The sequence below is a fragment of the Corvus cornix genome, chromosome 26, assembly GCF_000738735.6.
Source record: "Corvus cornix cornix isolate S_Up_H32 chromosome 26, ASM73873v5, whole genome shotgun sequence".
Classification (NCBI taxonomy): domain Eukaryota; kingdom Metazoa; phylum Chordata; class Aves; order Passeriformes; family Corvidae; genus Corvus; species Corvus cornix.
Window position 1 is genome coordinate 4,844,317 of NC_046354.1, and position 21,654 is coordinate 4,865,970.

The 21,654-nt window shown below is 61.8% G+C and overlaps 3 protein-coding genes across 6 annotated transcripts; 1 reads left to right on the forward strand and 2 right to left on the reverse strand.

Moving 5' to 3' along the window:
• Positions 1–280: 280 nt before the first annotated feature.
• Positions 281–2,523, reverse strand: LOC104692439 (glutathione S-transferase 2-like). The gene is given in 9 exon segments (XM_039565076.1): positions 281–454; positions 929–1,039; positions 1,109–1,204; positions 1,380–1,464; positions 1,466–1,478; positions 1,562–1,643; positions 1,719–1,783; positions 2,167–2,242; positions 2,414–2,523. Coding segments are annotated over 9 exon segments (660 nt in total). The 5' UTR covers positions 2,450–2,523; the 3' UTR covers positions 281–358.
• Positions 2,524–2,743: 220 nt separating this feature from the next.
• Positions 2,744–12,627, reverse strand: AMPD2 (adenosine monophosphate deaminase 2). Of its 4 annotated transcripts, none has more exons than XM_039565075.1 (18): positions 12,525–12,627; positions 9,108–9,238; positions 8,567–8,697; positions 8,206–8,274; positions 7,526–7,637; positions 7,243–7,429; positions 7,016–7,157; positions 6,838–6,927; positions 6,450–6,579; positions 6,152–6,346; positions 5,850–5,981; positions 5,592–5,755; positions 5,344–5,470; positions 5,089–5,252; positions 4,879–4,999; positions 4,634–4,807; positions 4,262–4,372; positions 2,744–3,814 (listed from the first exon to the last, which is right to left on the reverse strand). In XM_039565075.1, the coding sequence occupies exons 2-18, from the start codon at positions 9,135–9,137 to the stop codon at positions 3,605–3,607; spliced, it is 2,289 nt and encodes a 762-aa protein (XP_039421009.1). In that variant the 5' UTR covers positions 9,138–9,238; positions 12,525–12,627; the 3' UTR covers positions 2,744–3,604. The 4 variants fall into 4 exon arrangements, with proteins under 4 accessions (XP_039421009.1, XP_039421008.1, XP_039421006.1 ...); XM_039565074.1 differs by lacking the exon at positions 12,525–12,627 and adding an exon at positions 11,331–11,426; XM_039565072.1 differs by lacking the exon at positions 12,525–12,627 and adding an exon at positions 11,152–11,291.
• Positions 12,628–13,802: 1,175 nt separating this feature from the next.
• On the forward strand, positions 13,803–21,474 carry GNAT2 (G protein subunit alpha transducin 2). Its single transcript, XM_010404485.3, has 9 exons — positions 13,803–14,180; positions 15,034–15,076; positions 15,255–15,396; positions 15,561–15,718; positions 16,316–16,444; positions 16,668–16,797; positions 18,204–18,357; positions 18,932–19,132; positions 20,733–21,474. Exons 1-8 carry the CDS (start codon positions 14,063–14,065, stop codon positions 19,120–19,122), a joined length of 1,065 nt encoding a protein of 354 aa, XP_010402787.1. The 5' UTR covers positions 13,803–14,062; the 3' UTR covers positions 19,123–19,132; positions 20,733–21,474.
• The last annotated feature ends 180 nt before the right edge of the window (positions 21,475–21,654 follow it).

The window sequence follows — 21,654 nt, forward strand, 5'->3', positions numbered from 1 at the left end:
TGGGTCCCTCTGTGACCCCTCCTCAAGCTTCATCAGGGTCCCCCCTTTCAATCCCCTAAGCTGCAGGGGGGTCTCATTATCCTGGGGGCGATAGGGACCCCACCTTGATCCCCACAGTCTCCATGGGGGGGTCCCCCTTATCCTGGGGATGCAGCGGGGAATGGCCTCCCCCATCTCGGGATCCAGGAGGGCCCCACATTCCCCCCAGGGTCACCCCACAAATGAGGGGTTCCCACAGCTCCCACCACAGTCCCTCGGCAGCTCAGTGCACCCCACACAGTGGCTGGACAAGGGGGAGTCCCCCATGATTTATTGGGGAGGTCTGGGGGGGAGTTGCGGGGCAGGGGGGGTCACCCCCTCACTCCTTGGTGTTGCACCACTTCGCCGTGCGCCAGAAAATCGGGGTTTTCATGAAGCGCCCTGAGCGCATGTAGGCAGAGACCTTCTCCAGGGCCTGGGGGAACAGGGACACGTGGGGACATGAATGGGGACACCGTGGGGTCAGGGATGGGGCCCTGGAGGTGTCTGGGATGGGGACAGGGACACCGGGGTATTGGGGTCAGGGATGGGAACACCACCGGGTCAGGGATTGGGACAGAGATGGACCCTGGGGTGTCAGGAATTGGGACAGGGACATTGGTGTGTCAGCGATGGGATGGGGACATTGGGATGTCAGTGATGGGGACACCGGGGTGTTAGGGACAGGGACTGGGACACCAGCGGGTCAGGGATGGGGTCACAGGGGTGACAGGAATGGGGATGGAGACACACACCGGGGATTTGAGGATGAGGCTTGGGATAGGACAAGGACATAGGCACTGAGGTGTCAGGAATGGCAATGGGCACAGCGTGGGGGGGTCGGGGATGGGGACACCGGGGTGTCAGGGATGGAGATGGTGCTCTCGGGCTGTCCCTTGTCCCTGCTCACCTCGAAGCGCTGCAGGAACTGGGCCAGGTTTCCCTTCAGCTCCGGACACTCGGGCACGAACATGCGGTGCTGGTCCAGCACGTCGTACGCCAGGAAGTCCACGAAGGTGAGCTAGTGGAGGGGCAGGGGGGGTCAGCCCCCACAGGGACTCCCCAGCCCTCCCCAGCATCCCCCACCCACCTTCTGCCCTGCAAACCAGGGCCGGGAGCCCAGGAACCGCGACAGCTCCTGCAGCTTCTTGGGCAGCTGCTCCAGGTACGCCGGCTTCAGCTTCTCCTGCACGGCGCGGGGGGGCACAGTTCGGGGGGGCTGCTCCCCCAGCCTCCCCAAACCCAGGGGCATCGCCATCACCCCCTGACTGGCATGTGCCCCAACGCACCCCCCGCGCGGGGGGACAGCGCCGGGGTCTGGGGGGGGATCCGGCCCCCCATAAGCCCCAAGGGGCACTCACAAAATCGGGGTTGTAGCAGAGCCGGACAAAGTTCATCCTCAAATCCATGAGCTGGTTTTCCAGCAGGTCCACGCGCTGCTTCTCCCTCCGTCTCACCACCTGCGGGGTGGGGAGGTGTCAACCCCCCCGCCCAAAAACCCAGGGACCCCACCCCCGGGTGCTGGGACCCCCCCCCCACTCACACATGTTGTGCTTGCGGGCGATGTAGCGCAGGATCGCGTTGCTCTGCGTCAGCTTGGTGGGGCCGTCGATGAGATACGGGAGCTGGGGGTGTCGGGGGGAGCGGGTCAGCCCCGGTGACCCCCACACCCCCGCCCCACACTCCCGCCCATCACCTACATTGGGGAAGTCGAGCCCCAGTTTCTCCTTCTCGTTGGTCCAGTCGCTCGGGTCATAGTCAGGGGCTGGGGGGGCAGAGAGATTGGGGGGAGGGGCTCCCCCAGACCCCACTCGGGGTACGACAGCAATGGGGGGTGCGGGTATTGGGGGGGGGGGGGCCCCCGCTCTGCCCCGGGGCAGCCGGTGACCCCCCCGGGACACCCTGGGCAGATAAGGGAGGACGTTGCCCCTGAGAGGGGTCAAGGTCCTTTTATTTGGGGCGGGGGAGGAGAATGGGGGGGACAAAGGTGACCCCCCCGAGAGCTGGCAGGAGGGGTGGGGACGGCGGGAGAGGGACGGGGGCGAAACGGAGGCGTTCCCCCGCTGGTTCCTGACACAGCAGGATCGAGGGTGCCGGGGGAGGGGGTGGAGGGACTGGGGGGGGTCACACCCCGCTTGCCCCGCTCACCTGGGCCAGGGCGGTACTGGCGCTCCTGGTAGGGGGTCTCGGTGTACTCCAGCAGCAGGCGGATAGCGTGGGCCAGCTGGGGGGACAGCACCCGGTTTTGACACCCCAAAGCCCCCCCGGACCTCTCCCCCCACACCCTGGGACCTCCAGCACCCCCACATCGCCCTGGGACCTCCAGCACGCCCACACCCGTGCCCCCCCCCCCCCCGTCCCCAGAGAGGCACTGTCACCCCTCGACTCCACTCACCCCACGGATGTCCCAGTACCCCAGTGTGACCACCATGGTGACACCCGGCTGAGGCTCTGCGGGAGCACGGACTGGGACGGACTGGGACGGACTGGGACAGGACCCTCCCCTCTCCTCTCCCCTCCCCTCCCCTCCCTCTGGCGTCAGCGGGTGCAGGCAGGGTGCCAGGGGCATCCCCGCCAGCGCCGGCGCTGCCACCACCGCTCGGGATCCGTCCCCTGACCCTCCCACATCACCTTGGGGACCCCCAAACCCAAGCCATGAGGGGACCTCTGTGCCTCAGTTTCCCTCTGGGGCCACACTCCCTCCCTCCCCACACGTCAGTTCCAGTGTTTTACTTAAATACTTTTATTTTTCATGCTCGGTTAGGGGTTTTTTAAAACTTTGTTGTTTTTATAGTCGCCATAAGGTTTTCCTGGGAATGCCGGCTCCGGATGCAGGCGAGCAGGACTGGGATGGGGGCTGCAGGGATAGAGGGGGTAATGCCCCACTGGAATGGGAGAAGCCTGGTCCAGCCCGATCTGGGCCACAAACAAACATCTCCTGGGAGTGTTGGGGACAGGGACACATGTCACCTGATCCCCTTTCCCTTCATCCCTGCGGTGGTGAGGATGAAACATTCCCCATCCCACACCTTGCCTTCCTCCCTGTGGTGATGAGGATGGAGCATCCCCCACCAAGCACCATCCCCCCTGTCCTCTGGGCCACCGTGTCCCCACCAACACCACAGACCTCAGGTCTGGGTTCCTTGGGTTGTCCCTGTGGGGCAGAGAGCAGGCTGAGAGTGGCTGGGGTTAAAGAGCATCAGGACCCAGGGGGGGCTGGGCTGGGCCTCCCACACTGTCACCCCACCAGCACCCAGGACCCCCGACATGTCACTGCGTCCCCAACCTGAGAGGTAAATCCAGGACCCCCCCGGCCATGCCCTCCCCCACGTCACCTCCTGGTGCCATCAAGCCCAGCAGGGCCCAGCAAGGAGACACCAGTTAAAAACAACAGAAAAAGACCCAAAAAACCACCCATAAAATGACCAAACCAAGATGAAACAGAGAGGACTCAACAAACTCCGTCCCCTGCAGTGGCACCGGTGGCACCAGGACAGCAGCAGGAGCGGCCCCTTCCTAGGGCAGGAGGTAGCGGGTGGGGGAACGGCGGCAGAGCCCCGGGGGGCTCGGGGGGGGATCTGGGCAGTCAGTGGGTGCCGAGGGAGATGGTGAGCACGTCCTCCTCCTGGATGGGCTCCAGCTCGGCGCTCTGCACCGCCTGCGTGATGAGCGTCAGCTCCTGGCACAGCGTCTCGAAGCGGTAGCTCACGCGGATGTCGGGAACGTTGGTCCGGCGGATGTCGTTCCCCTCTGGACCCTCCTTCAGGTAGTTGGGACCCAGCCAGTAGCTCTTCACCTGTGGGCGTCAGGACAGGGCCTCGTGGGTGCCCGGCACTCCTGAGTGCTGCCAGGACCCACGGAGGGGGAACTGGGAATGGGAATGGGCAAATGGGAACTGGGAATGGGAATGGGCAAATGGGGGTGAATGGGAATTGGGAATGGGGGAATTGGGGATGGGAATGGGCAAATGTGGGCGTTGGGGGTGGGAATGGGGGAATGGAGGTGAATGGGAATTGGGAAGGGGTTTGGGCAAATGGAGGAATGGGGGAATTGGGGAACGGCGGAATTTGGAATAGGAATGGGCAAATGGGAATTAGGAATGCAACTGCAAACTGCAGGATTGGGAATGAGGGAATGGGCAAATGGGAGAATGGGGGAATTGGGAATAGGAATTGGGAAATGGGGGCACACGGAATTAGGAATGGGCAAACTGCAGGATTGGGAATGAGGGAATGGGCCTCACCTTGTGGGAGAAGCCGCTCATGAGGACGCTGTTCCGGGCCAGCTCACACATGTCGCAGGAGCTGAGCTTCCACACCTGGGTGGCGATGCTGTACTCCTCCATCAGCGGCTCCTGAGGGGGGACCGACACCCCTCAGCTCCCGCACAGAGACCCCTCAGGCAGGACAGGGGTCCCCACCTCCTCCCAGCCCCTCCACACCATCATCAGCACCCTCCAGAGTCCATCGGTGCTGCCACTGGTCCCATCTCACCACCAGCCACACTGCACCACCAATCCCACCCCACTACCGACCCCATCCCATCACCCGGCCCGTGCCCACCCCACAACTGTTCTTGGGGTGTCACTGGCTGGTGCCACCCCCCAAATGCTCACCTTGGTGAAGTGGAACTGGAGGGGATCATCAGTGGAGAGGGACACCATGAGCCCCCGTGAGAGGTACTCGGGCAGGGGGTTGCGGTGGTAGCTCAGGAAGAGGCTGTTGTTGCTCAGCGGGGACATGGCAATGCCAATCTGCGCCAGGTAGTACAGGTACTGCAGCACAGGGGCCTGGGGGGCACAGAAGGGTGAGCGGGGTCCCACCACACCCCAGCCCCTCCAGGCACCTCCTCCCCACTCACCTTGCGCAGCAACAACCCGTGGGAGATGTTCTCCGAGACCATGAACCCTGACACGAGGTGGTGGATGGGACCGGCTTCGCCGCAGTGTGGGCGCAGGACGAAGGTGTGGAAGCCCCTCTTCCTGCAACGGGGGTTTGACTGGCACCATCGCCCTCTGACCTCCCCAGAACCTCCTGAGGGGCGCAGGGTCCGGGCCAGGGCTGTCCTTACCGCCGCAGGTGGTTGAGCACTGTCATGTTGGCATACATGTAGTACAGGTAGTAGGAGTAGGGCGGGTTGTCCTCCTCCACCCAGTTGCCTGGCAAAGGGCTATCCAGGTTGAAAATGTGATGCTCCGGTTTGGATTCATCATCCACGCTGTCGAAGCCGTCCACCTGCAGCAGAGACAGCCCCCGGGTGGGACATCACCCCTCACTCCAGCTGGGTTCAGGTTGGGTGTCCCCAGGAGCAGGACGCAGCACTCACATGCTCCAGGAAGAGGTGCAGCTCTGGGTGCTGGGCAGGGTGGATGGTGGCCTCGTAGAGCGGCAGGAAGATATTCTCCAGCATCTCCTGGAAGTTGGCCAACTGCTTCTTCGTCCGGTAGACGTCACTGTGGGGAATGGACCCCACTCAGAGCCGGCTTTCCCCCCTCTCCTCCCCACCCCAGGCAGCAGTGGGATGTCCTGGATCTCCCCAGCCCAGGTGAGGGTTCCTGTCCCCTCTTTACTCACAAGAGCCGGGGCACCTGCACGAGCCAGCGGACGTTGTTGGAGTGGACGCGGTGGCTGACGGCCCAGCGGGCCAGCTTGTCCCACTCATCCCGGGAGCGGCCGTAGATCGAGAGACGCAGCTCCGCGTTCTGGTACTTGCTCTCCTCCAGGTCTGCCATCACCTCCTGATGGGAAGGGACAAGTGACAACTGTCACTGCTCGGCCACCGGGAAGGGGACACGGGGACCACCACCACCACGAGGAGGGGAGGTGACCCACCTTGATGATGTGGGCGAAGTACTTCCCTGAGACACGGTTGTCCGTCTTGATGAAGATCTCCCGCAGGATGGACTCCCCGATGGGGTTGTACTTGGCGTTGAACTTGTCGAAGCGGTGGAAGGTGTTGCGGTCCTGAACGTGGGACAGGTGTGACCTGAGACTCCTCATCACCCACCACACCCCCATCCCCAGCCCGCAGCAACCCCCCGCGCCCTGGGAAAACCCCCTGGAGAAGATCCCGCAGCCCAACCAAGGATGGGCTGGGGGTCCACTCATCCCCAGGGTTTGGGTGCCTCCCGTACCGCATGGACATCCAGCGTGTCCACGCTCAGGTCGTAGGCTGTGAGGTTCATCGTCTCAAACACCTCCTTGAGCGTCTGCTCCTTCCCCTTCTCCACGTGGACAATTTCATCCAGGTGCTTCTTCATTGCCCGCTTGATGAAGCGCAAGAGATGCTTCTGGTTCATGCAGGACGAGGCATGGATGTGGGTGTCCACCTGCACCAGTGAGGTGATGCTCAGCCCTGAGACCCTCCAAGAGCTCCCCAGCGAAGCCAGGAACGCCCCCAGGATCTGGGACTAGCTCAGGATCTGCAGGTACCTTGCGGATGTTGTAGAAGTCGCGGTGAGGCACCTTCTTCTGGGCTGCCAGCTCCTTCATCTCATTGAGCAGCACGTGCATCTGGAACTTGTTGCTCAGGTACTGCAGCCGGCGGTAGCAGAAGGATTTACTGCCCAAAACGGGGAAGAGGGGCTCAGTTTGGGGGTGAGGAGGGAGAACATCCAGCCCCGAAAGGCCGGTGCCCACACGGATATGGGAACGCGGACTCTTGGACACGGGCGAGGGTGGACGTGGGAGCTGCACCAGCACCGTGTGCCAGAGCCACTGCCATGTCCTCGGGGCTGTCCCCAGGGTTCTGTCACACCCCTGCCACGGGATCCCACCCAGGGTGGGGTGGGACCCTCCCGGGTGGGACCCTCCCCCTTACATGGGCCCGTTGATGATCAAAGCCATGAGGAAATTCATGTCGGCGATAAACTCCTGCAGGTCGGGGTACGGCAGGTCCAGCTCCGTGCTCCTGTGGGGGGGACACACATGGGGGTCACACAGCCCCCCAAAAATCTCATCACCCCAGTGAGTAGGACCCTCCCCCTCACAAAACTCACTTGTCGGTGATGTCCTGCTTGGTGTAGACATGCACGACACCGTCCACCATCTTCAGCCCAAAGCCCAGGTCCGCCGGCATGTTCTGGGGGTCCCACGTCTCATAGGGGTGCTGCTCGGCAAATGGGGGGTGCACGGGGGCATCTGCAGCCAGGAGACACCAACATCACCCCAAAAGCTCCTCCAGCACCCCAGCCCAGCACAGAGACCCCCCCCACACCGTGCTCACCAGCAGCCACGGGGGTCTCAGGCACCTCCTCGTAGCCACGGGTCTCCAGGGGCTTCTCGGAGAGCTCCTGCAGGTACCGGGCCGTGGTCTTGCAGAAGCTCTGGAGCGACAGCCCCATGTACTTCTCCCGCACAAACAGCGCCTTCACCACGCTCTTGGCCGCATCCAGCAGGTCAGTGAAGGGCACCTGGAGAGGAGAAACCAAACAAAAACCACCCCCAAGCTGGGGTTGGCAGCCTGGAGACCCTTGCCTGGGTTCCGGGGGGGTCAGGGGGAGGCTCACCCCACATTTCTCCTCCCCAGAGATGGTGACCCGCTGGAATTCCCGCTCCAGCAGCGCCTCCCGCTCCTTGGGGACGTGGTCCACCAGGCTGTCGTTCTGCTCCTTGAAGAGCCTGTGGGGACAGACGTGGCCAGTGGGACAATGACAGGTCTGTCCCCATCCTCGTGTCCCTCAACAGCAGCACGAGCCCTACCCCAGGGACTGTGTCCGGTCCTGGGGTGGCAGGAGGGTGACGCTGTCCCCAGGGATGCCACCACCAGGTTGTGGCAGCTGTGCCACTTGTGTCCTCTGGTGGTGGCATTGTCCTCCTTCCCAAAACACATCCCCCAGCCCCACACGAGCACAATGAAAAGTTGGGGGGTGGGGGGCACAAAGCACAAAAAAACCTCATGACAGAGACAACTCCCAAGCGGAGACAGGAGGGAGAGGGACACACGGCATCAGGCCCCCCATCCGGGGGAAGACAGGGCCAGGACAGGGGTCCTGTGCCAACAGCAGAGCTGGGACCCCCAGCCCACCCCAACCCCCCTCCCCAGGTGCATTGACTCCTTCAGTGGCAGCGAGAGTGGCCGGGAGGGACCTCTTGGCTCCATGCTTGGATGTGCTGGGTCAGAGCGGGGCCAGGTGGGTCCCCGATCCCCCCCGTGGCCCCGGCCGGTGACACCGAGCCGGACACTCACTGTAAGTCCGCAGCACTGTCAATTTTCAGGAAGTCCTGTTTGGCTCTGAGCAAAATGTCGGGCTCAAGTCTGGGGACAAGGAGGCGGCGGTGGAGGGGGGGGACAGCCGGGGGGACGAGGGGGAGAGAAATGGGGGGGCCGGGGAGAGAAAACACCCCGTTAATGCCGAAACAACAGAAACCAGACAGAAACCAGCCAAAAACTCACTGCAAAGGGGACACCAAGTGCGACACCCACGGGAGAGGGGACACAGAGCTGGCACAGAGGACCGACAGCCTCTTGGGGTGGGGAGGTGGCCTGGCCCCATGCAGGGCTCCCTTCCAGCGATTTGGGGGGATGCGGGGGACCCCCCCAGGCTTACTTGACGTCCTGGCTGATCTGGCGCTCCAGGCGCTGGCGCCGTTCCTCCAGCTGCTCGATGGGACTCTCCTCCGGGAATTCGTACGGAGCCGTCCGCATCTCGTTCTCGGCCAGCGAGCGGCAAAACAGCTCCTGCCCAGAGCAGCCCTGCCATGAGCTGTGCCCAGAGCAGCCCTGCCATGAGCTGTGCCCAGCCTCAGCCCCGCCATGAGCTGTGACCAGAGCAGCCCTGCCATGAGCTGTGCCCAGCCTCAGCCCTGCCATGAGCTGGGGCCAGCCTCAGCCCTGCCAGTGCCAGAAGAGCTCCTGCCTGGAACACCTCTGCCATGAGCTGTGCCCAGAGCAGCCCTGCCATGAGCTGTGCCTGGCCTCAACCCACTGAGCTGGGAGAGAAAGGCTCACAGGGACTCCCACACTCAAAAAGTGGGAAGGGAGGAGGGTTTGGGGAGGATAGGAGTGGGAAAGATGGAACGGAGACCCCCCCCAGCCCCAACATACATTCACCCCCCCCAGACCTGGTGAACTCGGTGCCCAGGACCCACCTCAGCGATCTCCTTGTATTTGCCATCCATGGAAGTGCGCAGATCCACTGGGAAATGCTTCAGGCAATGGGGGGTCCCGGGCAGGGACCAGGCCGACTGCAGGGGTCGGGCCCCTGGCCCCCCCCGCAGCTCTGCAGGGAGTGGGACAACATCAGCTGGGGGGGTCTGGACCCCTGCCCGGGCAGGAAGGGGTTAATCAGCCCCTCCACAGCTCCCCCTCCCCACCATGGAACTGAGATGCTCTTCCCAATGGGAGTGATGGGGAAACTGAGGCAGCTCAAGGGCAAGAGGGACACCCCCAAATCCCCCTGGGGCACTGGGAGGGCTGCTGGCTCCACTGGGGGGGTGTCAGAAGCCAACGGTGAATGAGGGGCTCAGGGCTGGGGGGCAGGACCCCCATGGCATGGGGGGCACAACACTGGGGTCCATCCCCCTACCAATGCTGCCTCCCTGCCCCCCATCCCATCCCTTCCACCACAGGGGGCACATCCCCAGACTGGGGGGGAGGGGAGGCAACACCCCCCACTCCAAACACCCCCCACTGTCCCCCCCCCGCAGAGCACCCCCTGCTCCCACCAGCACTGGGGCCACTGGGCTGGGGGATGCCCAGAGACACCCCCCCGATGCCAACACCCCCCTCTGCAGCCCCGAACCCACCACAGACCTGGCCGGGGGGGGGCACTGGAAATCAGGTCCTACTGGTTAAACTGGGGGCACCAGTAAGAGCCCCCCTACCCAGCACAGCATGGGGGGAAGATCCAGGTCTCCTGAGGAGCCTCCACCCCACGGGCTCCCTGCATCACCCCAGTGGGAATGGGGGTGCTGGGTTGCTGTCACCCAGGGCAGGGACGGCACTGGTGTCATCGGGATGTGCTGGTAGTGCCTCACCTGGGGCACGGTGACACCCAGGGTGCCCTGTGACCCTGGGACATGTCCTGTGCCACCCACGCGTGTGACAGGTGGCAGCCCTGGTGGCACTCCGGGACCCGCCCCCAACACGGGTGCCAGACAGATGACAACCCCAAGGTGCCACCATCACCCTGTGCCACCATCATCACACTGTGTCCCCACCATCACCCTGTGCCACCCACCCAGAACACATGTGGGTCCCCCAGAGTCAGGAGCAGCCCCAGTGACACCCTGAGAGCCCCCAGAAGTACCAGCCAGGTGACAACCCCCAAGTGCCACATCACCCACCCATGTCACCACCATCACCCCAAGGTGCCACCATCACCCTGTGTCACCACTATCACCCTGTTTCACCACCACCATGTGCCACCCCCCAGAACATGCACGTGCCACCCACGTGTGGGAACAGCCCCAGTGACACCCTGAGACCCTCTCTCAACAGTGCCAGCCAGGTCCCAACCCCAAAGTGCCACCTTGCCCACCCCGTGTCACCATCATCACCCTGTGCCACCCACCCGGGGCACACGAGGGCCCCGCTGACACCCCGAGACCACACCCCGCAGCACTGCCAGCCAGGTGACAGCCCCTAAGTGCCACCTCACCCACTCCGTGCCACAACCACCCCGTGCCACTGACCCCGAACAGCGACGTCTGGGAACAACCCCGGTGACACCCTGAGACCCCCATCAGTGGTGCCAACCACTGCGAACCCCAAAGTGCCACCTTGTCCACCCCGTGCCAGCAGCCCCCCTCATAACACCCGAGACCACCCCCGCCGTGCCCCCCGCCCCCCCAAACCGGCCCCGCTCCCCCTGCGGGGTCCGCCCCCCCGCATCCCCCTGCGCTCCCCCTCCTTCCTCCTCCTCCTCTTCCTCCGCTCTCACTGCGCCACCGAGGCGCTGCCGGGAGGGGACACACAGGACCCCCCCAGCCCCGCTGCCACCCTCCCGGTGCCGGGACACGGCGGTGGGCTCCCACCCCACCAAAAACCCTCCAAGCAGCAACCCGGCACTTCCCCCCCCCCAAACTGATCCCCCCTACTCGCAGCATCGTGTCCCACCCCGCGCTGGGCGCGACCTGGGTGTCCCCGTGGGCTGCCGGGAGGATGGGGGATATTTGGGGGGGGAGGTCTCACCTGCGGGGCTGGGGGTCTGCAGGCTACCCCGCTTCTTGAAGGGACACTTGGCCGGGGGGGCAGAGGACATGGCGGCTCCGGGGGGGTCGGGGAGGGGCGGAGGGGTTGATGATGATGGTGATGGTGGTGATGATGGTGATGGGGGCGGGGGGCGGTGGGGGGGCCCGGGGGACTCTTACGGCGGCGGGGCCGCAACGGCCGCTCCCTCCCCTGGTTGATGATTGATGCAGGAACCCGGGAATGGACCAAAGTCCCCGGCGGGGCCCGGCCGGAAACCGGGACGAGGAAGAGGATGGGGCGGGCGGAGGATGTGGCGAGGAGGAGGAGGAGGAGGAAGGAGGCGGCTGCGGCGCTGGAGGGTGGGGGGGGGGGCAGGACCCGGGATGGGGCTGTGAGCTACGGGGGTGTGGGGCTGAGGCACCCCCGGGACAGACGTGACCCCCTCACGGACAGCCCTTTTACCCCCCGCCCCAGGACAGCCGTGACCGCTCCGAGACAGCCCTGACTCCCCCCAGGGGACTGTCGTGTACCCCCGTGGGGACAGCCCTGTAACCCCCCCGGAGGACCGCCCTGTACCCGTGTGGGGTCAGCCGGGACACCCCCCCGCCCTTGACAGCCCTGTGCTCCCCAGGACGGCCGTGACAACCCCCAGGCAGCTCTGTCCCTCTGTGGGAACACCCGTGACCCCCACAGACAGTGGGGACCCCCCCCCGGGACAGCCCTAAGCCCCTCCTCGGGGGCAGTCGTTACCCCCCGGGTTCAGCCCGAACCTCCCCCCCAAGCAGGCATCGTAACCCCGCGAGAGATGGGGTTGGACCTCCCCCAAAGTGACAGCGGCGCTTCCGAAAGAGGGTAACCCCCTCCGAGGTGGGCATTATGCCCCCCCAATAGAGTCATTGCCCCCCCATCCAACAGGGTGTCACTCTTCCCCATGCAGAGACTGCCCCCATCCCAGTGGGAATCCGTGTGCCCCCCAACAGGCACCCCCAGGATGGGCATCCCCAGGATGGGCACCCCCAGCACAGACCGTCACCCCCCATTTAACATTGACCCCCAAAGACACCGCGTACCTCCAAAATCAGCGAATACCCCCCAAAACGGGGCATCGCCTCCTCCACGATGATGATCCCCCCCCGATACGGTACCGCACCCCAAAAGAAGGACTCACACTGTCACCAGCGCTCCCCCGGCTCAGACCCTGTTGGGGGGGTTGCCCTGAGCCCCCCTAGGAATGTCCCCATGGAGCCCCTGCCCCTCCAGGTCCCCCAACTCACCCCCCAGCCAAAGTGGGGGCCAGCCCAGAAGCAGAGCCCGGCTGTGGGGGTGCCGGGGGTGCCACCTTTGCCCTTGCCTCGGTCCCCGCGCGTCCCTACCTGGGCCGGGGCTCCCGGTGCCGGGGTGGCTCTGGGTGGCTGTCGGGCTGTATCCCCTCCGAGCGCCCCGAGTGTCCCCTAAGCTGCCACCGGCGCGGGGGGGTATTTTTAGCCTCTGTCAGAGCGGAGGGAATGTCACCCACCCCCCTCTGTGCCCCCCACCCCTTGTCGAGGAGGTGAAGGGACAGCGATGTGACACCACCCACCGGGGCCACCGCTGTGCCAGGCTGGGAGGGCACAAGAGCCAAGGGGGACAGTGGGGACCCCCAGCCTGAGTCGTGTCCCCTGCCCAGCACTGTCCGCACACCGCGGGGAGGGGGGGGGGGGTGTGGTGTGGTGTCTGGTATTTTAATTGGACCCCCCTCATTAGCGCCGAGTTCATTAGAGGCTCAGAAGGGGCTTTGTGTCCGCGGGGACAGCGGGAACAGAGTGTCCCCAAGCAACGGCGCTGGCAGGGAATTTGCGCCCGGTGGGACGTGGGGACACCGGTGCGGGGACATGGAGCCCCCAGTGGCCCTGTGAAGTGCAGGGATTATGGGCACCTTAAACCCAAACATCGGGGACCCCGCAGGACTTTTGGGGGTCCCAAAGCCCACCCCGAGGCGGGGGGCTCCCCCTGCGGTGCCCACCTGAAACCAGCCTCGTAGGAGAAAGGGGAGGCACCCACCCGTGCCCCGGGGTTTGGGGGGGCCTGCTGGGCTGGGGGATGGGCTGGGAGGGGGGTGCTGAGCCCGGGAGGAGGAGGAGGAGGAGAAGGAGGGCTGAGCCACGATCCCATTAAAGAGCTTAGGGAGCGGGAGGGCGGCACCCAGCGAGGCAGGATTAGGGGGCCTCGTTCCCCACCCCCGGGGGTAATTAGCTCCCTTTTCCCTGCAGGAGGAATCCCCCAGTGCCACCGTCCCCCTGCCATCACCTCCCTGCCACCATCCTGTCCCTCTGTCACCACCCAGTCCCCTGCCACCACTCCAGAGCACCCAGGGGCGGGGGACACACACAGCCAGGGGCTGATCCCATCCTCGATGCCCCCCAAAAGTGGGATCACAGTCCCACAGACATGAGGGAGCCCCAAAGTGATCCCCACTTCCCAAGTCACCCCAGGGGACGAATCCCCACAGGCCCAGGGTGTCACGCTGATGCCGCCCCTTATGTAAAGCCCCCTGCCCACCTCCCTGAGATGCTCCGTCTTTTTTTTCTCCCTGAGCCCTAATCTTTGCCATCTTGGGCTAATTGGATTTCCTGGGTCACATGGCAAGATAAAAAGTCCCCAAATCCCACGGTCAAAAAAAATCAGGTTATCCATGGGGAATTAAGGGAGAGAGCGGGGGGCAGCCAGCAGCAAGGACCCACCGCGGAGCGCTGCCGGCTTGGGGCACCCCAACATCAGGGTGTGGGGTACCTGGCTTGTCTTTTTTGGAATTTCTGGTTAACTCTCAGTGCCCACCTCGTCCCCGAGGTGTGCCTGTTATCTCCCTGAAGAGCTGGAAAAGCCTGGGGACCTAGAGGAGATTGTGGAGTTATTGGAGGAGGAGAAGGAAGCCATGGGGAGTGGGGCCAGTGCCGAGGACAAGGAGATGGCCAAGAGGTCCAAGGAGCTGGAGAAGAAGCTCCAGGAGGATGCAGATAAGGAGGCCAAGACGGTCAAGTTGCTGCTGCTTGGTAAGGCTGGAGGGGACGTTCCAAGGAGATGTCCCTGTGTTTCCACCTCATTGAGGCTGAGGGGATGTGGGGATGGGGATGGGGACAGGGAGCCCACGTCCCCCTGGGCTCCTCCTGCCCTGTCCCTGGTACCCCTTGGACAAGCTGCCACCAGCCTGGAGTGGTTGTCCCCCCACCCAGACATCTCCAGGGTTATCCCTGGGAAGGGCTGGAGGTCGCATCGGCTCTTGGGGATGGCAGGCACGAAGGGGATGGGGGGGGGGTGGGAGAAGGGACCAAGACAGTGGGTCCCACCGGGGATGCACCACATCTCAGAGGGGTCAGTGAGAGCCTGGGGAGCTCCTGCCACCAGCACCCCAAAACCTGCTGCTGGGTGCCAGGCAGGAGGGGATGGTTCTTTGGGGGTCCCTCCACACCCCACAGGGCAGGGGGGTGACGCTGTGGGGCAGGGGGGTGACTCCACAGGGCAGGGGCCAGCAATGGGGCCTTATCCAGGGTGGGGGGGCTGGGGTCAAGGCGATTAACACCCTAATTCTAAGCAGCTTCCTGTGCTGCCCTAAGCCGCTTACAGCCCCACAGGCATCGCCAGCACTGCCCACGGCGAGCGGGAGGTGTGGGACCTGGGGGACCTGCACCCAGGAGGTTCCCACCACCCTGGGGGTCCCCAAGCTGTGGTCCCACACAGGGTGCAATGTGTGACAGGAGTGTGGGGATGATGGTGGCGGGAAGAGGCCAGGCTGGGTGTCTAGGCAGGGGACGGGTGGGGGACAGTGGCTTTGGTCCCCACGGGGTGCCCATCACTGTGGCATCAGGCCCTGATGGGCACTAAGGTGTCCCTCCCACCCTTTTCCAGGGGCTGGAGAGTCAGGGAAGAGCACCATCGTGAAGCAGATGAAGTGAGTATGGCCTGAGCCAGACTGGGGAGGGGGAGGCCACCAGCTCTTGGACATGGGGTGGCTGGACCCCCAGTCACCCCCTCCATGGTGGTGGCACCTGTGATTCCCAGTGTGGGGTGGTGATTCCCACCCCAGAGGGGATGTCCTGGTTTGGGGCTGAGGCCGCTGTGCCTGCCAGGATCATCCACCAGGATGGTTACACGGAGGAGGAGTGCATGGAGTTCAAGGCCGTCATCTACGGGAACATCCTCCAGTCCATCCTGGCCATCGTCCGCGCCATGTCCACGCTGGGCATCGACTATGCCGAGTCCTCCTGCGCGGTCAGTCGGGGTGGTGTCCCTGTTCCTCCAAACCCCACAACGTGGGGCCAGGGCTGCCCCTGGAACCAGGGTCCATAGCGGCCCCATGTTGTCCCCCCAGTCCCAAGGGCGCTTTGGGGGGACAGTGGCCACGGGAGGGTTGGTGACGAAGGTCCCTCTGGCAGGATGAAGGCCGGCTGCTCTTCAACCTGGCTGACTCCATTGAGGAGGGCACGATGCCCCCTGAGCTGGTCTCCTGCATCAAGAAGCTGTGGAAGGACGGGGGGGTTCAGGCGTGTTTCGACCGCGCCGCCGAGTATCAGCTCAACGACTCAGCCGCGTAGTGAGTGGGGACACAGCGGGCACAACAGGGCCCAGCCTGGGCACCTCCCGGCAGCTCATGGCTGCTTCCAACCCAGCCTGGCAAAATCTGCTCCTGGGAATACCCCGAGCCTGCCAGACTTCATCCCACCAGTGTCATCGTCCATCCCACCAATATCATCCCCTATCCCACCAATATCATCCCCCATCCCACCAGTACCATTCCCCAATCCCACCAGTACTCTTCTCCATCCTACCAGTGCCATTCTCCATCCCACTGCTGCTGTCCTCCATTCCATCAGTGCTGTCCTACGTCCTCATCACACCAGCACCAGTGTCATCCTTCATCCAGCTGGTGCCATTCTGCATCCCAAAAGTGCCATCCTCCATCCCACTGGTGTCATTTTCCACCCCACCAGTGCCATCCCCCATCCCAAAAGTGCCACTGGCCTGCAGCCCCACCACCCTTGGTGTCCCCCAGCTCTCCCAGGGATGTCACCGCCCTGGAGTCCCAGTGTTTGGCAGAGCTCAGCCCCACAGCCATCCCCAAAAATCCGGGGGAAGGGGGAGACATGGGCAGCCCCTTGGCAGCAGGTCACGCCCCTTCCTGTCCCCCCAGTTACCTGAACCAGCTGGACAGGATCACAGCCCCCAACTACCTCCCCAACGAGCAGGATGTGTTGCGATCCCGAGTGAAGACCACGGGGATCATCGAGACCAAGTTCTCTGTCAAAGACCTGAATTTCAGGTGGGTGGGAGCCTCCCGCACCTCCATGACCACTCCTCCATGATTCCCCCCAGCCCTGATGGCGGGGAGGGATTTTGGGATGACCCTGACACTCAAGGGACCACCAACACTCTCCCACGGGTGGTGATTCCTGCTCCCCCGAGGATGTGGTGCTGGGACCGTCACATGGGGGGTGTCAGGACCAGGTGTGTGGGTGTCCCCCTCATCCTTGTCCCCTCCCCAGGATGTTCGACGTGGGAGGGCAGCGCTCAGAGCGGAAGAAGTGGATCCACTGCTTCGAGGGGGTGACCTGCATCATCTTCTGCGGGGCCCTGAGCGCCTATGACATGGTGCTGGTGGAGGACGACGAAGTGGTGGGTCGGGGTCCTGGAGGCACTGGGAGCCAAGGGGGAGAGGAACAGGGAGCTCCAAGGGGGCTGTGGGGAGGGAGGAACAACACTCTGCACTATCAGATGCTCTGGGTGATCCAGGAAAGGTGTGGGAGATGCAGGAGGGAGCTGGTTCCCACCCAGCTGTGCCCAGTAAAGGTGTCTGTGCTTCCTCTGGGCCACAAATCCATGGGTCTGCCCACGAGGAAACCCCTAAGTGCTCCTGAGCACATCCTGAGAGCCACCAGAGAATGGCCACACAGCCAGTCAGCTGGAGCAAAGCCAAAGGGAAAGGCAGGAAGAGCCAGGAACCGGCTGGGATGAAGGAAAACCTGGTCCTGAGGCACCTCGTGCCTCGCTGTGCCCTCTGAGGTAAGGAGGGCAGCTCCCACTCTCCCAGTGTGGAGGCACAGGGACATGAACCAAGGAGTGTCCAGGGAGGGATGCAACAGCAGAGCCCTGGGAAAGCAGCACGGATGTGGAAAGAACACAGAAGCCCCATAATGGGTTTTTCTTTGAAGAAATAAGAGAGAAGGGGTGAAGATGAGGACAGCAGGAGCAGCTTCTTCCCTGGCATCTCCTCCCATGGTCCCATGGCTGCTCCTTGGGATCCAAATACCTTCTCCTGAAGCTGGGTCAGGGTCAGGATCTGCTATCCCTGGGCCCTGCCATGGCCAGGCAGGAGCTCGCAGCCCTTCCTCAACCACGTGCAGAAGGAGAGCACCCTTCCCATGGAAGCCCTTGGGAGAGGCTGGAATGCTCACCCACTGTGGGACAGGGCAGGATTTGGGCAGAGCTGGTGCTCTGCATACAGAAAAGCTGCTGTGAGGGGAAGCTGGATGAGGGAAAACCATCCCTGGAGAACCCACCTGCTGCCCACAGATGGAGGAATCCCCCTTATATAAAGAAAAACCTCCCACTGAACTTGGCTCTGCCTGGATGGATCCTCATTCCCTCAGGATGACCCAGCAGCAAACAAAGAACTCAACATCTGCTCTGAAACTGGAGCTTTTCCTTTTCCCAGCTCCTTTCCAAAACTGTGGATAACGGCCAGAAGCCGTGGTCCATCAAGAGCATGCCCCTGCTGACTGCAATGGTGCTGCTCACTGAGCATCTTCCTTGCAGGCTGCGAGGTTTCCATGGATAATTTTCCCAGTGAAATCACCACAATCCTTCATTTCTGACAACCCCAGGAGGCACCGGAGCCACTCCCTACCCTGAGCATCACCTGGATTTATGATTTTGGGTGGGCAGGAGGGACTGGGCAGGCAGCAGGACCAGCTGCTGCTGCAGCAACTGGGGAAAAGCTATTTTCTAGGGAATGGGGGGCTGGGGGTGGGCTGCAGCGGCCCAAAGGGGGTGTCAATCCATGACGATCTGCTTCCCTGCAGAACCGGATGCATGAATCCCTGCACCTTTTCAACAGTATATGCAACCACAAGTTCTTTGCTGCCACCTCCATCATCCTCTTCCTCAACAAGAAGGACCTTTTTGAGGAAAAGATCAAGAAAGTCCACCTCAGCATCTGCTTCCCGGAGTACGATGGTGAGCCCAGAGCTTCCTGGCCTTACCCCTCCTCCTCGAGACCCCCCAAACCAGGGGCTGCGGAGTTGTGTGGTCCCAGCACAGATCTGGCAACTCGGTTTTGGGATATGTTGTGATGGGGCTGGGGAAGGGGAGATGAGGATGATGGAAATTGGCTCCATCCTAAAAAATGGCTGGGAAAGGGGATGAGGATGAGGAGGATCAGAGCCGGTTTTATCCCAAAAAACGGAAAGGGGAAAGGGATGAGGACGAGGATGACCAGAGTCAGCTCCATCCCAAATAGGGGTGGGGAATGGGATGAGGATGAGGAGGATCAGAGCTGACTCCATCCCAAAAAAAAGGCTGGGGAAGGGCAGGACATGAGGATGAACCAGCTCCATCCTGCTCTGGGGTGGCAAGTCAAACCCTTGGAGGCTGGAGCTGAGGAGAGGACAGATGTGGCCTCGGGAAGGTGTTTGGAAGAACGGAAATGGGGTAAAAAGGAGCTCTGTGCTCTCATGGACAGCTCTCAACCCTTCTCTCCCTCCAACACTCCCCCATGGGAGCAGCTCAGCAGCATTCCCTCCCTCCACAGGTCCCAACACGTTCGAGGACGCAGGGAATTACATCAAGACCCAATTCCTGGATCTCAACATGCGGAAGGACGTGAAGGAGATCTACAGCCACATGACCTGTGCCACAGACACGCAGAACGTCAAGTTCGTCTTCGACGCCGTCACAGACGTGATCATCAAAGAGAACCTCAAGGACTGCGGCCTCTTCTGAGCACCAGCAGGTATGGGAGGGAGGCTGGAGCCAGAAAATAGAGACAGGAGAGGGGAGGAGGGTGGTCAGAGCTGGCTCCATCCCAAAAAGGGCTGGGGAAGGGGATGAGGGAGAGCAGTGCTGGCTCCATCCTAGAAAAAGGACTGGGAAACGGAAAGGGGATGAAGAGGAGGATGATCGGTATCAGCTCCATCACAAAAAGGGCCATCCCACAAAAAATGGGAGGAGGATAAAGACGATCAGAGCTGGATCCCTCCCATAAAGGGCTGGGGAAGGGGACTGGGATGAGAATGATCAGAATTGGCTCCATCTCAGAAAAGACTGGGGAAGGAGAGGGAGATGAGGAAGAGCAGAGCCAGCTCCATCCCAGAAAAAGCTGGGCAAGGGGAAAAGGAAGAGCAGAGTTGGCTCCATCCCATAAAGGGCTGGGGAAGAGGAGTGATATGAAAATGATCAGACCTGGATCCCTCCCATAAAGGGCTGGGGGAAGGAGGACGGGGATGAGGAAGAGCAGAGTTGGTTCCATCCCCAAAAAAGGGATAGGGAAGAAGGAAAAGGAAGGGAATTATCAGAACCAGCTCCATCCCAAAAAAAAGGGCTGGGGAAGGGAGAAGGGAATGAAGAAGAGCAGAGCCAGCTCCATCCTCCCTGAAAAAAAGGCTGGGGAAGGGGCTGGAGATAAGGATGAGCAGAGTCAGCTCCATCCCCCAAAAAAGAGCTGGGGATGAGGATGAACAGAGCTGGCTCCATCCCAAAAAAAGGGCTGGGAGGGGGATGAGGATGCTCAGAGCTGGCTCCATCCTGCTTTGTGGGGTGTGGGATGTAGGTCCACCTGATTTTGCCATCAAATCCTGGAAATCCTAGGAGTAGGGGAGGGGAGGATCGACTGGGAGCAGTGAGGAGGGGGGAGTCTGGGGTGCCATTAGCCCAGGGACGGGGTCACATCCCTGTGCTGAGCTCCCATGGGATTCAGCCTCATCCCACAGTGGGGTGGGCTCAGATGGACAATTCCCATCCTTGCACATGGAGTGATGAAAACAACAGATTCCAGCCCCAATCCTCCCCCTGAGCTAAAGGGAATCATTTTATTTCTCTCCTGTTGCAATTCCACCTGCCCAGGCTCAGCGGATGGGAATATCCCAAGGCACACTCTGCTGCTCTCAGCCTTTTAGCTCATCTTAAAACTTTAATTAGGGTTTATCACCCTAATTAGGGTTTATCATCCTAATTCTTGCACTAGTCTGAGCGGCAGCAGGAGTTCCATCGTCTCTCCCCCCTTTCCAAACAGCTCCCAGCCACTGGCTCTGACACTTTGCTTTTCAGGGAACCTCTGGTGCTTCCCTTATCCTTGAATATTAACAGAAAAGCAGGAAAAAGCTTAAAAAAAATCCTCAAGCAGGTTCCCTGCAGGCAGGAGGCACCAGAAGGTGACACCTGGAAAGGGGGGGGAGCGGGATGCTCCATCCTCATCCCCATGGAGGAAGGCACAGGGATGAGGTGACACAAGTCCCTGAACCCCACCTGAGTTTTTCCCTTGTTTCCATAAAATTGCTCCTCTAAGCCCTTCCCTGGGTGTGTTTAACTCCCTGTTCTCTCTCCCTCCCTCCCAGAAGAAGAAAACATTCCCGTCTCACCGTTCTGCTGAGCAGAGCCAAAGGAAGAACCAACCCCCACCACACGTCACTCACTCCCACTTTTTCTATGACCTGCCCAAATCCGCCTCCTTCCAAACCCAAACAAGGAAGGAGCTGAAGCTCAACTTCCTGCTCCCTTTCATGGCCATTTCCTCTTTTTTTTTTTTCCAAGGAAGAACCCCTGTTCCCGGCGTTTTACAGGAGGTTTGACACCATAGAGCACAGCCAGGAATAGGAATAATGAGGGAGTTTGGGAGGTAGGATAGATGTTGTCCCCTTGCCCATCCCTCTGCAGCCCATTCCTGCCCTTGGATCGAAGCTGGATTAATCCAGGCTGGAATTTCTGGGGAAAGTGGAGGCTGAGTTACCTCCAAGTCGCTTCTGGGAACCAACCTCAGTCTTTCTTGGGAACAAACCTCAACCCTTGGGCAGGAGAAATCAGGGGGTTTTGGGGTTGTTTTGGGCCCTACATGGAGGGAATTTCCCAGGCAGGAGGGGCTGAGGAAGGGAATCCCAACTCCAGCCCGGGAATGGGCTGGATAAAGAGGAAATGGTTACTTGAAAGATTTTTGTTCTGCTACTTAGAGCTGCATTTGCTCTGTCTGTTTGTAAATAATCCATAGATGAGCCCTGTATCCATCCTCTCCCTGTTTCCTGCAGAGATCTCCCATCCAGCTTCATTTAACTGTAGGAAAACACAATAAAAGAATACGCATGACGTGGATGTTCTTCCTTTCTCCCACTTCCACTTCGCTCCATTCCTGCGTCCCAGAGCTTGGATCAAGGGAAATTTCACACGCTTTGCAGCCATTCTGGGGGTGTATAGATCTCTGGATCTCACCTGGAACACCCCATGGCCACTGCTGGGCTCCTGGGGGGTGGGATGGGGGTCACCATC

What these genes read in the sequence shown, in the direction of transcription:
- AMPD2 (XM_039565072.1), bottom strand. Translation starts at nt 11,221, where the DNA reads ATGTCCTCTGCCCCCCCGGCCAAGTGTCCCTTCAAGAAGCGGGGTAGC. An exon ending in AATACAAGGAGATCGCTGAG is followed by an intron (nt 8,698 to 9,107) that starts GTGGGTCCTGGG and finishes TGCTCTGGGCAG; the next exon opens with GAGCTGTTTTGCCGCTCGCT. An exon ending in GTGCTCAACCACCTGCGGCG is followed by an intron (nt 5,000 to 5,088) that starts GTAAGGACAGCC and finishes CCCCCGTTGCAG; the next exon opens with GAAGAGGGGCTTCCACACCT.
- GNAT2 (XM_010404485.3), top strand. Translation starts at nt 14,063, where the DNA reads ATGGGGAGTGGGGCCAGTGCCGAGGACAAGGAGATGGCCAAGAGGTCC. An exon ending in ACCATCGTGAAGCAGATGAA is followed by an intron (nt 15,077 to 15,254) that starts GTGAGTATGGCC and finishes TGTGCCTGCCAG; the next exon opens with GATCATCCACCAGGATGGTT. An exon ending in ATGCCGAGTCCTCCTGCGCG is followed by an intron (nt 15,397 to 15,560) that starts GTCAGTCGGGGT and finishes TCCCTCTGGCAG; the next exon opens with GATGAAGGCCGGCTGCTCTT.